General features: G+C 41.5%; 1 protein-coding gene across 1 annotated transcript in view; it reads right to left on the bottom strand.

The window, feature by feature from the left end:
• Window positions 1-15,155, bottom strand: part of LOC124413884 (probable G-protein coupled receptor CG31760) — a 129,934-nt gene that overhangs the window by 38,151 nt on the left and 76,628 nt on the right. Inside the window, exons 4-5 of the mRNA XM_046894677.1 lie at window positions 13,570-13,713; window positions 2,846-3,046 (exon numbers count right to left, since the gene is read on the bottom strand). Coding sequence (XP_046750633.1) covers window positions 2,846-3,046; window positions 13,570-13,713 — 345 coding nt within the window. The remainder of the gene's footprint in view (window positions 1-2,845; window positions 3,047-13,569; window positions 13,714-15,155) is intronic.

The following is a 15,155-nucleotide window of genomic DNA, read 5'->3' as shown; positions in this document are numbered from 1 at the left end:
TTCTTAATTAGTACGGGGGGTTCAACGACCCTCTGCGCAGGGTAGTAGGTATGTACGGGGGTACGTCGATTACCAACGACGTGGCGGTCATATTTACTACATTCAGTTCAAACGTAATCTAAGTTTCCCCGGCAAACGCGAACCGGCGAAGGAAAGCTGAAGGGTGCGAAGCGGCGCTGCAGAGAAATTACATAATTTCAAGGGGCGGAGAACACGGCTATTTAAAATCATTACTTCGGATCACTGCGCAAGTCCTTACTATTTTCAACTTAAGTCTTATTTGATTGATTGATCGTTTACACGTAATAACGCGAAACCGCACGGTCTGCAGTGCGAAAGGTCGAAACTTCGATTGATTCCGATTACGAAGAGCTTTTGGAGCCAATCGTCCGAATGCCTTAGATAAATTTCAATCCGAAGATTGGATCCATTTGAAACTGCGATTTGCAATGGTTATATATTTTAAAGTTAATTTGGCAAAAAAATGTATCTTCACGAAAGACTGAAAATAAAAAACGGTTATCCAGACGTTCAGCTTCAGTTTAACAGCTTCGGAGTGTTCGACTGAATTCATCCGAACGGTTCTGCACATCACAGCCCGTAATTGTTATTCATTTAATTATCGGCGACATTGCCAATATCGCTAAAAGCAATGCTATACGTAACGACCGATTCGCCTATAAACGTCTAGAGTTTCTCTGTCAACTCCTTCGGGAAAGTTTGGATCACTTTCCCGTCGAACACTCCCAATGAAAATACAGTGAAAACGGTGGGCGTAAATCTGCCTGCCCCATCCCCGCTGGTATGTATTCGATATTTCAAAGTTGATCAGGAACAGTCTGGAATTGTTCGAAATACTTGTTATTTGGCTAATTCCCATTGGGCTGCCAATATAGTGATCGAGGAATAAATTCGATTCAAGCCTTCCCAACTTCTCCAACAATTCGGGGAAAAGTTTAACAATGAAAGACTCGTTTGTCACGAGACCCGTGAAAGTCGAAAGACCCTGCGGATATGCCCTCATACTCCCATTTACACCTCTTTGAGGAATGGGCCGACAATAGTATAAGAATATAAATACGCCCCCGCAGTTCGGACCGATCCCCTAAGGCGATAAATCGGACTGAGGTGAGATGAAAAAGTTAGCAACCGGCTTACTCCGCTTCTCTTCGTTACTATTTTCAGTTGCTGTTTACACTGCTATAGAGCATCGTGAATTTCGATCAAGCTTCAATTTTGTCCTTTTTCGATATCGGTTTTGAAGAGGGAAGAGAGAAGACTTTGTACCACTTGAAAATTTTTAATCCTCTCGGTTTAACAAAAGCGTACGAGCTTATAGAAACAGGTTACAAACGATACGAACAGGTTGAGCTATGCCGCCGTCACCGTACGCAGTGTTTCCCAATATACGGTAAAAATTTGCATTCTACTTGCAAAAAATATTAAATCACCCAAACTCGACTTTGCGCTCAGTCCTTGACGTGTACCAAGAAACGTAAGAACTTACTTTTCAGAGTTACACTGACATAAATTCCCATGAATTTTCAAGTGGAATGTCACGATATTTCCGTATGCAAATGCGAAATAAATCGCACGAGTTCTGTATCCAAAAAAAAAAACATCGTTGGGCACAAGTTAGAAAAACTTGTTGAGCACGAATCGTATCACAGATCTCGTACAAGATCTGATTTCCAAGTTTTTTTCCCTGTGGATACAACGTGTAGTACACACGTCCCGTTATCGGGAGTCCGTAAACAAGGAAGAGCAAGAAGGATCGTGACGAACGGTTGTTCGACAAGAAAGACAAGAGGTTGAAAAAAAGGCTAAAACATTTGGCCAGTCACCGAGTAACTTCCTATGCAAGTTGCCGCCTCTCACTAGTCCCTATAGGGCCAACAATTAATCATAGATATGCGGTGGAGAAGTGAAGCTGCCTGTGTAAGGTGGTGGAGTACCTACGTAAAAGTCACCGAGTGCAGGAGGGAAGATGTAGAAGGTAGAGACGCCGCGACGCCGCGCCGGTTGCAGCGAACCCCATCCGGAGGCACCGCGACGTGACCACCATAAGAAAATGCTCGACCTGTCCAATAATTCACCTCGGTTCTCCAGGGGGTCTGCTTGGAAATCGCGGGATTCCCTCGCGGCGGGCTTGTCTCCTCGAACAACTTACCGTCCTTCTTAGGGATTTCAGAACGTCACGTTGGGCGTCGAGTCTGCTCGTCGTCTGCTCTGTCTATGTGAACCTTGATACGTGAGATTCATTATCTTGAGAGTGGGGGCATTTATGAATGCATTTATTTATACGTGCAGTCAGTCGGTAAGCAGTTTGACAAAATTGTTGGTTGAATCCCTTTTCAATATCTCGCCCTGACGAATCTGCATAATAATATTAGTGGAGCCAAATATATCGGGAAAAGCGACAACGAAATACAGCATAATTATTTGCTATTTAGCTGTTGATTTGGTGACTTATAATCAACGTTTAGGTGCTCTATTGTTTTTTTGATCAGTAAATTTTGTTGATATATTGCTCTGCCAAGACGACGTCGAGGAGCAAACCATTGGGAGAAAGTAAACGGAATTTAGAATTGATTTATAGTTGGAATTTTTTCGCACAATATGTTCCACGATCTTTCAGTCACTCCGTTTATTCATCTCAAACTTTTTTATTTCACCGTAATATAAAAATGTTGAGAGAGTCGTGGAAGTCTTAAGAAAATCACTTTTTGATAGGCTTCTATTACCCGTCCCCAGAGCCGAGTCTGCAGCAGGGTTGAAAAACGGCACGCGATTAACTCGAGGATTTATCACCGCTCCGAGCTGAAATATAGCGAATTTCCCTTACCTTGACGTTTCCATATTTCCATGTAAAAAGAACGACCGCCGGTAGACAGGCGATTATGCAACACTCGAGAATCAGAATTGCCGTTCTCATCAGCCAGTTGAGTGACACCACGCAGGGAGAACCATCAACGCAGGATTCGCACCCCTCGGCGCAGGGCAGACACTCAAATACTCCGTCCACAGCGTACTGACTCTCACCATCCTGAAATCATAAAAACAGTTGTGATTCTTAACGGCCCGTGAAATGTCTTTCATTCTTTCAATACTTCGACAAAGTCCGAGACGAAACATTGAATGCAATTAAAAATATTCAGATAACTGTTCCAGTCGATTCTGCAGCACCTCTGAGACTCTCCTCTCTCGTTGAATGAAAGAGAAAAAATACACGACGTCACGTGACAGACATAAAAAACTATTATTCTACCTGTCAACGTACATACGTTGAAATGTTATCAAAAATTATTGAAACACTGAAGATTTTCTGGGATGGCTTACAAGTTTCGCTCGATGCTGAAGCCGTTTCGACAAGCTGTTCAAGCAACGGTAAAATATTGTAGATCAAATCTGGCAAAAGAATCGACTACGGTAGGAATGCGCGATATAGTTGCAGGTTTATGCTATAAAAGACGTCGGATAAACGGTAACGAATAAATACAGTGGCCAATTGATCGATAGATGATCTTTCACCTCTATCGCGTCGACCTGCAACCACCTTTTGCTGACTTTAGCAGACCTCCTGCCACGGTAACTCATTGATTTATATCCCGGTTATAACTGCGCGTATAACGCTTTAGAACGCCGTCGAAAATTGCTCTGCAGGGTTTCCTTAACGGCGAAACGAGCCAATGAATCTAGAAACAAAGTGTGAGATTTTTCCGAGATCAATAGCCGAGCTCCTCTTTTCCGTATCGACCCCATCATCCCCGCTGTTGTTCCCGTTCCTTTTTCTCTCCCCTAAACGAGGGTACCGTGAATAAAGTTGACGCGATCCATACAATTTTTAGCTGCGGTCAGGAAAATCCAAGTCGAGGAAATCGCCTGGCAGGATTTTATCTCCTCAGTCCGATTTTTCACGGTAGGCATAACACTATTTTCACCCGGATAGAGAAAAAAAAAACCCTCACGGTTTTTGACCGTCTGGCCGTTCGCCCCTATCTGGCGTTCGATCACCATCTAAACTTTCATATCACACTCATATCGGGCTCTTGTCAGGTCGTTCAATCACAGACTGGACAGTCATTCATTAGTCATTCGAACAACAGATGGAAAGTTTCGATTGTTCAACGTGAGCAAAAAGAGAGAAGCAACATTATCACCGTCATCGCAATCTTCCGCCACATAATTGAATCGCTCAAATAAATGAAGAAACACGTGATTAACCACAGTGCTACAACTTTTTGGATCCCTAGGGATCCTCAAATGTGCCGCAACACTCAACGACAATGGTCTCGAAATCCAGCACACTAAGTATACCATTAACCATAGACAGAGACAGGCATCCTGACCATCAGGGTAACGTAACGTAACGTAACGTAACGTCCAGACACTTCTATAACATATATTGAGTCAGTGACTATCAAGATTCTAAGAGACGCGGACTTTGTTGGGAGGCTGGAGATCGTCTTAGGTTTTCTCTACGGTGGTGCAATCAGCAGCGGATAATTGGATGTGGTACGTTGACCCGATGAAGAGGGAAGCGAGAAACGGAGTTGCCTTGATTTTCGGAGCCTCGATTACCTGCCAAACTAGACATAAACAACGGCTGTTTGGTACTACGTTACTACGTTTTCCGTGACTGCGTAGATTTCCGAGCTTGAAGATAAGGCTGGACACAACGAAATTCAAGGATATAACCGACCCTCGTTAATAGGAGACAATGGATCCTACGATGGATGAGCACCGGTACGAGCACGGAATCAGGCTTCGTTCCGGAATGTTGTACATTCCGAAAATGTCAATATTTAGCACCCGCTGAGAATTTTTGTTGAACATAACTCGGTAGAATTTTTTTATTATTATATTTATTTTTATTTTTTATTTCATTCTTTAAAATCGATTCAGAAAATCCGTATACACAATGTACGACCAAGTAGAGAATTGTACCGTGACCGAAGAGCGTGCGGACCATATTACCAGCGAACAATAGATTTCGCGAAGAAACCGCCTCCCTACAAACACCGAATCACGATTTAGTCTCCACCGTTCCATTGTTGAATCAGCTACACGAGGACATTCTCTCTCCCTCCGATATCCAAGACCAGACATATTTTCTTCAAGGTGCCTCGTCGCCATTTGTATTTGAAATTCGATTTTTCTAACCCACATATTTCAAACGAAGCTGTGAGTATCCTGTGAGCATACACACAAGTTCATCCTGGAACTTTACACAATTGACGCGATATTTGATAAATTTTCACAGGACCGAGTTGGTAAAAATTCTCGGCATTCCAAATTCCTGCGACGGAATGAGAATGGAAAGGAATTTCACAAAATCTGGGAACCGAATTCAGGCAACTGGCTTATCCACCAATTCAGTTTGAAAAATTTTAAGCTAGTTTATTTGGATCTACCATAAATCCCACAGTATACCGGTGAGGTGATTTTGAAGCTATTTGGAAACAGATCCTAAATTTGAACAAACTGCAGAGGCGCTCTGACCGGAAGACAACACATAGCCTCGTAAGCTGGAAATCACGTGTAGCGTAATAATTCAAGATTAAGGAACTTGGGTGAACAATTACCAGCGATAAACGGCGCGTGAAAGGTTGACAGAGAGAACCAGGAGTACGAAAAAGCTCCGAATAAATACGAGAGGTAAATTATTTTTTTTCCCAGTTTCCTTCTCTCATGACTTTGTTCAAGATCATATATATATATATATATATATATATATATATACGTAGGTATGTGTGTGGGTATAGCTATATATGTACATATATGTACAGCTAAAGAGTGTGATATAGAGAGCGAGTATTCACGTCGGCCACACGGTTCTTGGCATTGCCCACCAGCAGTTTACAAATTTACGATCCCTGGCCAATTTTTCGGTCAATAAATTTCACATGGGTCCGAAAACCGGCAAACATACGTTACGCGTGTTTTACCCTTCCCTGGTCAGCAGTGGCCCCACAAAGCTGATTGCCGCGTTGTCAGCTGCCATACCGTTCGCGCACAGTACAAGTCCGGGAAATAACCGCGTTAAAGCTGAAACTTCAGATCCAGCTGACCAGAGCCAGTGATTCATCATCCATCGTACAAATTCATCATCCGCGAGTGTAACATCGGCGTGATATACCCGTGACGAAATTTCGGCATTGTTCAAAGCTTTTCGAAAAAATGTACTGTAATTGGATTTTTACTTTAAAGGGTGAACTACCCTGTCAAAATGAAAAATAAACCGATTTTCAAACGAAAAAATCATGGTCAATTGTATTCCAAGCTATTAACAACGGGAGGACGAAACTTGGAGTGCCAAGTTCAAATAGGACTGGAAGTTGAACGTATGCCATTTACTCTGCAAATTGAACTTCACTCTAATGTAAACAGAGAGACTTTCTCGTGCTGTATATCACGAGTGTATTATTTGCAAGGTAGATGGAAAAATGGGGGGGGGGGGGAGAGGGGGGGAATTCACTCGACTGTGCAGTCGCGTACACGGGGAGAGAGCAATTTACTGGCCAAATTAGGTACTACCAACCACGCTGTGAATACAACGAACCTAAATACACGCACCCCTTATTGTAATGGCGACTTTGTCGCAGGCTAATTTCTACCGATATGTCAAGTTGTTTTTGATATAGCTGAATGTTGATACACGCCATATGCTGGAGTTGAAGTTCCAAATTTGAGAAGTTCCGAAAGCGCCTAACTCCGAATTATTTGATGGCGGAACTTGAAGTAAAAAAATGAAAGTTTTACGGAACAACAAAGTTTCGAAAAGTTGGGAACCAGGCGGCTGTATGTTCCGAAATGCAAAATCCCGAAAATACGAGTTACTATAAAGCAAAGTTCCGATAAAGCAGAACTTCGAAAAATAAACTTTCGATAGAGCAAAATTCTGAACGTTAAAATATACCCACACAGCATAGATTACCTAACGAGTGGGTGTTAAAATTCAGAAAAATCGAATATCAAAATGACCAGGATTCCGAACGTAAATTGTCAAAAATCCAAACATTCACGGAACTGATAATTTTATATCATTCGGAATTTCGATGTTACAAATTCTTTAATTTTCTCATTTTCGCACTTTCGTAACTTTGAGCGGCGGATTTCCGACGATTCAAAACTTTGCTTTTTCGTTAAAGTTTGATTTCTTTACGTTAAGTTTCACCATAAAAAAATTCGGAATCCGTAGCTTTCGGAAGCTTTAAAATTCGGAATTTCAATCCCGCCCCTATACAAACGACAATCCGCGCTTTTAACCAATCATGCAACGTTTTAAAAAACGATGATAAAATATCAAGCAAGCAGCAACGATTCCTCGTTGCTCGGCAGTTCCTTTCGCGTCACATTCAATTTGTATGATGAAATAACGGTATACAAGCTGGCGCATTGTCAGGATAATTACGTCGGTGCTTTGTCATACCGTATACCTACATCTGTTTTATTTATTTTTATTTTTTCGTTCCTTTCTACCAGACGAATGGTACCTGAAATAATTACGAACTCCTACCAAGATGGAGATACTCCGCCTTATTTCCGCGTCCTTTAAGTATAATTAGCAGTTCACCGAGGGTGAGTGAGCCAGTTTTTGCGTATCTGTCAATGGCAGATAACGGGGCGTGCGAAGTAAGCTCGAAGACTGAAGTGCCTCTTTATATTTGCAAAGAGGTCGGCACTCGCGTAAGGTGAATACGGACGATTCGGCTCGCTTGGCTATGTCGGCGGATGAACTCCTTCAAGATGATCCAGGTAACGATATAAAGCCACGCCCAAGACCGGGACAAAATTAAACCTCCTTACGGTTATTTTATGCGCAAGTTTTCAACGCCTACCCGCGGCTACACCTGGGTGCGTAATGCATATTTGCCGTGTAGACGTGGATACCGTCGTTATTAGAGGGAGTCGACTGCGAGGGGAACGTTATCTCGGTAAGGCACGAACGAAAGCTTGGACGGTTCGTGATCTCGCGACTTCGCGACTCCCCTTTCGCTTTAAGAAAGGTGAATCCCTACGTACAACTTTGCCCTCTTTACAACCTTACACTCTGCGCAACCTTTTCCGTTTTTCTTGATCTCTAACAAGCTGGCAGCATTGAACTGTGTGGACATATTTCGCGAAATGAGTTCACCTCTAGCTGCTGAATAAGTTTTACTTTAAAGAAGTTGTGAAGATGCAGCAAGATTCGTTTCCGAGAACGAGGTATCCAATATACCCGTTCTCGGATGTGTATTCGTGCATGAAACGCACCTACCTTGCTACATTGAAACTCAGACGGGGTTTGTCGACTATAGCTTCTACGCCATCGTCAAGACTAATTGACGTATCGAAGCTTTCAAGGAGCAAATTCGCTGGTGGAGAAATTCTTTTCCGAGCTCGCGTAATACGTTAATATTAAGCCGTCAGTTTCCACACGAACAGCTTCACTGCAGTGGATTCCAGCAACAAGGCATAAAAAACCTCTCAATATTATCAGGAAGTGAAGCTTATCACGCCCACGAAATCAGGGAAAGGACACATCAAAGAGGCCTGGGCACGAGAAGGTTCGACAATTACCATAACAGAAAGACAACCAAGACGGAGCAATAGCGGTATGAAGATATACAAAAGTTCCTCTGTTTCACGGAGTTTCGACACTTGACTCCTCAAAGTTCTACTCACTTGAGTACTTCCTGGATCTTCGGACGGAGGATAAGTGGCAAGATTATGAAAAGATTTACCAGCGAGAGTTGAGACACAACCTGCATCTGCCACAATCATGCAACATTAGAGTCGATACTGAATTACCGATCTGATCGTAATCATGAATCATAGACTCACGTATGGACGGTAAAAATAAAATTTCAATTAACTGAATCTGTGTGATTGTAAATCTGTATCTTATCTACGCATCGATTCCGCGATATGCATGGAGTTACGTATGCGTGATATGCAGATAGAATTGTACAAAGTTCCGCATTGTTGCTAGTTGAAATTAATCCCAGGGTGTAAAATGAATTCTTCATCTATTGTCCGAGAGGTTGGGTTGAGCCAGTCACTCGCCCTCAACGTTCCATCCTCGAAAGACCCTTGGCAAATGTTTGCCGAGTTAGTAGTCTGGAGTGGGTCATTGCCAGTGTGGAGTCCTCGTTGTCACGTTAAACGTAACCTAAATCTCGCGAGTACTCGTATTTTGTAGTTAGTATGACCAAGTAATTACCTCAGGTACCTCCTGCATCCCCAGAGCCTGTTGCTCCTCTGGGAACAATTCTCGCTACCTATTTTCATGAAAACTCGTCTGCTGCTGCCTCGAAAATCAAAACCAGATTATTTGCTCGTGGGATGTTAATCCTGTGTGTTAATCCCCATCGTCGGTTTATAATAGATTCCGGAATTTCGATAATTCATAAAAGTGGTTGAATGTAGATTTCGGTACTTCGAACAATTTTAACCATCGGTCCTAGAATTTGGAAAGGATACTTTAATTGCGATGGCGTGATCAAAAATTGATGCCGTTTAAAACGAGACTTCGTTTACCTGAATTGAAAGATATATAATTAGTGAAGTAATATCATAAGTCTGAAAAAACTACGGTCGTTGGTAATTTGGATAAAAAAAAAAAAATAAAGAAACAAAAAAGCATTATAGTGTATTGCAGCTTGTTTGGAAAAAAATGTTTCCAAAAATTTTAGATCAATGTGTAAATGACGCAAATTTTAATTCTGAGACAAAAACTTATCCAAGTTTTTTTTTTCAACCAAAGGCACGATATCCAGTTGTTCAATGAAACGCGGTATAATATAGGAGAGCAAAAAAATTTCACCTAAAAATAAAGGCATGACAAGAAGAGAGAAGAAAGGTAAAATCCGGCCAGCACTCACGAGCACCCGTGGGAAGATTCAATTTGGTGTTGAAGAAAGCTCAGCGCAGTTGCAGGTTTCCCTAACTTTTTCCAAGTCCATGCCCCAAGGGCTCTGCCGGAAAACAGCTCGCAGAGTCGATTTATACGGAGGAAAAGCCCTTGCATTAGGTTGTTGTTACGCCGAGTTCTTGACGAGCGAAGCCCTTCGGCTGCTGTTGTTACATTTCAACTCCATGCACGCTCTTCGCTGAAACCCCAGCTTCCTGACTTCCCTCCTGCCTTTTTTCAGAACAAAGCCAGAGAAGGAAAGAGCTCAAGTTTTCTTGCGTTCTTATCCGTCAACTATTCATTTCAACTTGAAATGCGGAGGAGGGAACCTCTCAACTTTGGCACTGCTGGCGCGAGTGAGTTGATGATATAAGAAGAGAAAAAGAGAAAACGAGACCAAAAAGTGAAGAAAGCAGAGAAAATGTGAATGAGAAAAAAAAATAGACGTGATAAAAAGTGGTAAGAGTGGGGTTAAAACTCGACATGTATACGCTGAGAAAAAAGACTTACTTTTCTCTCTCTATGCAGCCGCTTCAGGTTTCGACGTTCTGAGTGACTCGAGATAGAGCAGAGAACCATTTCTTGTCAATTTACGATGTTTAGAATAAGAAAACTCAACAGTCATCGCTAAGCTAGCTGAGCCAATACTATGAATAATACATAGAAAACTGAAGACTCTTCATGCAAACGAAGACATGCCTTCCCCCCTTCCCTCCCGCCGCTGGTGCACTCCTCCTCCCTCCAGGAAAGGGCGAACCAATAGGAGTCAAAACTGACCTCTCTGCTGCCTCTTTTTACATGTAAGCATAGCCTGCGTTGTCACTTGTTTAAAAAAAATCTAAAATCAGTTGGAACAAAATTAGAATCAAATTTCCACAAAATCATCGACAGCAGAAAATACATCACGCATTTTCTTTTTGCTTGGTAATTCAAATTTTATCAACGCGACGCTAAGGGTAAGCGAAACAGAGACAAGAGGAAAAACAGACGGTGATGCGAGTATGCGCAACTTTGAGAATTGCCATTTTTATGAAGCTGACCGGAACGGAATTGACGGCTGGCACTAAAGCCTCGGACTGGCGGTTTCTTTCATAATCCGCTCCTCGGACTGTAACCTCGGGGCTGTAAGTTTACGACCGGATACTTCGGAGAGTTGCGATTCTCGACCGGACATGGTGGCGCTGAAAGTAGCCTTGAATTTCCGGTCGGCAGTTAATGGTGGTGCGAGGTGCCGGATTCAATAACGTTTGCACCACCAGTCGAATGACTCTGGGGTGTGAGGAGGGGGGAGAACTCGATACTAAACGAAAAGCCGCGTGAACTGCGGGAGCCGGATAAAACGATAGAAGGAAACAGAAAAAAAAGAGGATGGTAAGAGAGAGAGAGAGAGAGAGAGAGAGAGAGAGAGAGAGAATGGAAACGCCGGCGTAAATCGGCCGATAATAATCAAATTGCCGTCTGAGGGGGTTCGACGCTCCTTGAATTCTCCCTACTTGAGGGAAATGCGGAGAATAGCTTCCGAGTTAATTTATAGTTTAGGATAAAATCGTCATGCATCTCACGTAACATTTCCGTCAGCATAATAATAATCACTTGCCATTACGCCCTTGCTCGTGCCAGCGATACTACTGCGAGCAGCGTCGAGAAACGGGAAACTCATCTTGGCTCATTGATCGTCAAGGGTTGATCACAATCGCGTGGAAATAGATAACGATCTTTGTTCGTCAACTGTCGCATTCTTGAATCCCTCGAAGAAGACTACTTCGTCTTGTTAGCAGATGTACCTACTTTTGATAAAATTTTACTATTTCTAGACAGAGATGTTCCTTGAAAGGACAAAACTATCCGGTTGTATACTCACAGAAATCTCGTTACCGAGTTGGCTGTGTCTAATTTTGTGAAAAGTTTGAACCATCCACATCGGACTAGAACCGACTTAGAACCTCGGAACTTGACTATTAAGATGTCACGATTCGCAAGTGTGTGTATAAGAAGTCTTAGAGGGGATTTCTAAGGTCCGACAATGAGATGTGACACGTGGATCATTTCGCACCCCTTGAATGATATCAGGCAAAGCTGTGAACGAGGCTGAGTGAAAAGGCCTGCTTGGGTAAAGGGGATAATTTGCGAGACGAACTCCCCAAACGTCGTCGGAGAATCTATCCATCCCTACGACCGTGACTAACCTCGTGAAACCAAACCTAACTCGGTGTAACCCAGCCTGACTCAACGTCGTCTCAAGCTTTCAAGAGCTTTGCTCGCCTTGCCCGAATGTATATTAAAATTCCTCCTTAACGGATTTTCTTCTTTTTTCTTTTCTTCCTTCAATCTTTCGACTGAGGTTTGGTATTCAAACTCGCACATCATTTTTCTTGATAAACTAAGTACCGATTAATGAGGACACTTAAAAAGAGGACGATTCGATCCCAGACGAGATTATTCCCCATTGTAAATATCATATTATGATAAAATTAATGAGAAACTTGCGAATCCTCTTGAGCGAAATCAGAAGAAAAAAGTTCACCCATCGAAGCACTTTAATATTATATTTGTATTTTCACGAAGAGAGGAGAGTATATTTATAACACTTAATGAGTGCGAATTTTGTAACGTTGATTTAACGATGAAATTATAGGATAACTCATTATTGCACAACTTTATGATCACGAAAAATTCAGCAAGCCATAATAAAGTAGACTATACTCAACTTTTGCAGACTCAAATCTCGCGGTACTCGACCTTTTTCAATAGAAAATATGTACACATCTAAATGGTTTATTCCCTTTAATCATGCACAATGGAAATTGAATCTGTTCCCGACTAAAACGTGAGTGAAATATTTTTTTTTGTACAAAAGTAGGTATCTCACTCTTGACGCAGACTTAAAAAACTGAAGAGTGAAAACTTTGTTAATTTAACAAATTATGTTGTCGCAGCACGCGCTCTAGGCATCCTGCAAATCGACCAAGAACAGCACTCATCATATCAGTTATAAATTTTACGCGTTCGTACTTTCATTCCGTTTGTAACTCATACTCCGTAAAAAAAAAACTGATGAGAGTGTATTGGGATGAGTGAAATTTTTATATGAGAACTGTACGAATTCTTATGTACAAAGGAAATCTGCCAGGGATCTACTGTTTCTGAGGCGAGTATCTTTCAGGATAAACGTAATCCTCGACCAAAGCTATCGCCGGATAGTAGGATACCAGAAGTTTTTCTGTGTGTATTTATTTTTTCTTTGTTCACGAGTTTAGAACTTCTCCACGGTCGGACCAACCGTGCATCTTTGACGAGCTAATATCGAAGTCAGAATAAACGCTCGTTGTTAAAGTTCTATGCTGCACGATTTCGTGAAGTATTTTAAGAATTCTATCAGCCTAGAGGTGAAATAAGAATAAAGAATTAAGAGAGGCGAACAATTTTCAAAGTACATCCCACCGAATGAGCTGAATAATTTAGGCTCAAATTTTAAAGGCATTTGCAGGTGGTCGCGCTTAGTCTCGCCTGAGATAACTCAAGGCTTGTCTTACCAGGTCAAATAATTTCGACATCAACTTCTCGTTGTTTAACAAACGTTCCACTGGCATTGAATTTCGTTCGTCTTATCATTTTAGTGAAATATTTTCAACGACTTTTTTTTTGTCTTCAAATGATTCGGTTGCAGAACTTACCATCATTAATTTCTCGTATTCTTCCTCGATTACAGTACCGTTGTAGTATCGCGTTGTTGACTTTGTCTCGGGATAATAAAAGCCACGTTTGCAAACGCATCGATAACTTCCCCTGCGAAAACCAAGTCCGGGTATAGCGACGCACTGAAACAAGAGGATAATAATGAATGAAGAGGAATGAGAGGAAATGTGAGTGGTATACAGATAAGTGAACGATTACGTTGCCCGAATGAATTTATAAAACAAATAAACAATTCTAGAACTATTTTCCATTTATTCTAAATATTTCAGTTTGATGTTGGCAAAAAATTTTGCCGCATTAAAAATAATGTCAGATGAAATACGTAGTACATATGTATGATCATTCTACGATGTAAGATCAGAGGTTTTAATGATAATGAAGACCCTTGAAGCGTAGCTATAGAGTGAAAGAGGCTTCAGAATAAAATAAAAAAATATCAAACATGTCCAATTTGGCGATAGTCAGATGACTCGAACAAACTGCTTGATCAAATCTTGTTATTTCGTACAAGTGAATTTGATATTGTAGTGTGAAACGGCACTTTATATTATCAGTGGAGTTCAGCCGAATGGGTTCGAGAGTGCAAAATGTAATTCAACGATAAGCCGGCCAGACGGGACAACAAATTTTGCAGAACAATTAAAAAAAGAGCAGTAATAACGATGTCCAGTGCTCGCTGCCTTCAGATGGTAGATTGCACGTGACGTTCGATTTAATTGCAAAAGAGAAAAACACAACACTCAGAGAGTTATGCAAGAGGTAAAAATATGTCACGTTGAAAAAACAGAGTAATAAACAATATCATCGTCATCCAATTTCAAACATTCAATCCTGCTATGATAAAATGTTATTGCATTTTCTGTCAAAGGAAATGGTGTATTTTGGAACAGACATGAAATATTTGACTCCTGGTTTTACCAACCATTTAATCACGTGTTTCGTCAAGGTTTGAAAATATTAATAAAAAAAAATTGATGTGCGTTCGGAAAACAAAATTCCTCTCTCACGTTTAATGAATTTTTTTTTTTTTTTTTTTATTCGTACATCGATATCATAGAGAAATATAATACAAAGGAAAAAGAGCCTAGTAAATCTACGTTAGCCAATCGATGCACCTTCTGCTAGTTACGAAGTCCGCAGCTCGACCTTTGTTACAACACCAAGAAAATCCACGACGTCCGAGTTTGGGAAAAAGTATATATGAGAGAATGCCCCGTAGTCAAGATCAGCCAGAACCGTCGGGAGTTGAAGTGGATTAGGCGAGCCAGGCTTGATTAAAACAAATGTTATTTATCGCGGTATGTGCCCGGCATTCGAACCAAATTCTGCTCCCTCCACTTGTTACACGATTTATTAATCCCAGCCTACCTACGCGGCTGTAGGAGTCGAGGGCGCTAGCAAGAGCCTAGGGCAAGGTGAGGATTTATCCCTTTTTATTTGCCCGAGTAACTTAATTCCTATAACTCAAAGCTGCTCTCTCATTGCTTCCGAGGATTCGCCTGATAGGATCTACCCCGGGGTTTAAATACTACGATTCGTGAGTGTAAATTGGGAATTGAAGGAC

Source organism: Diprion similis, chromosome 2, assembly GCF_021155765.1.
Source record: "Diprion similis isolate iyDipSimi1 chromosome 2, iyDipSimi1.1, whole genome shotgun sequence".
NCBI classification, from domain to species: domain Eukaryota; kingdom Metazoa; phylum Arthropoda; class Insecta; order Hymenoptera; family Diprionidae; genus Diprion; species Diprion similis.
The sequence above is the reverse complement of the archived record's forward strand: the minus strand, read 5'-3'. Positions and strand labels throughout refer to the sequence as shown.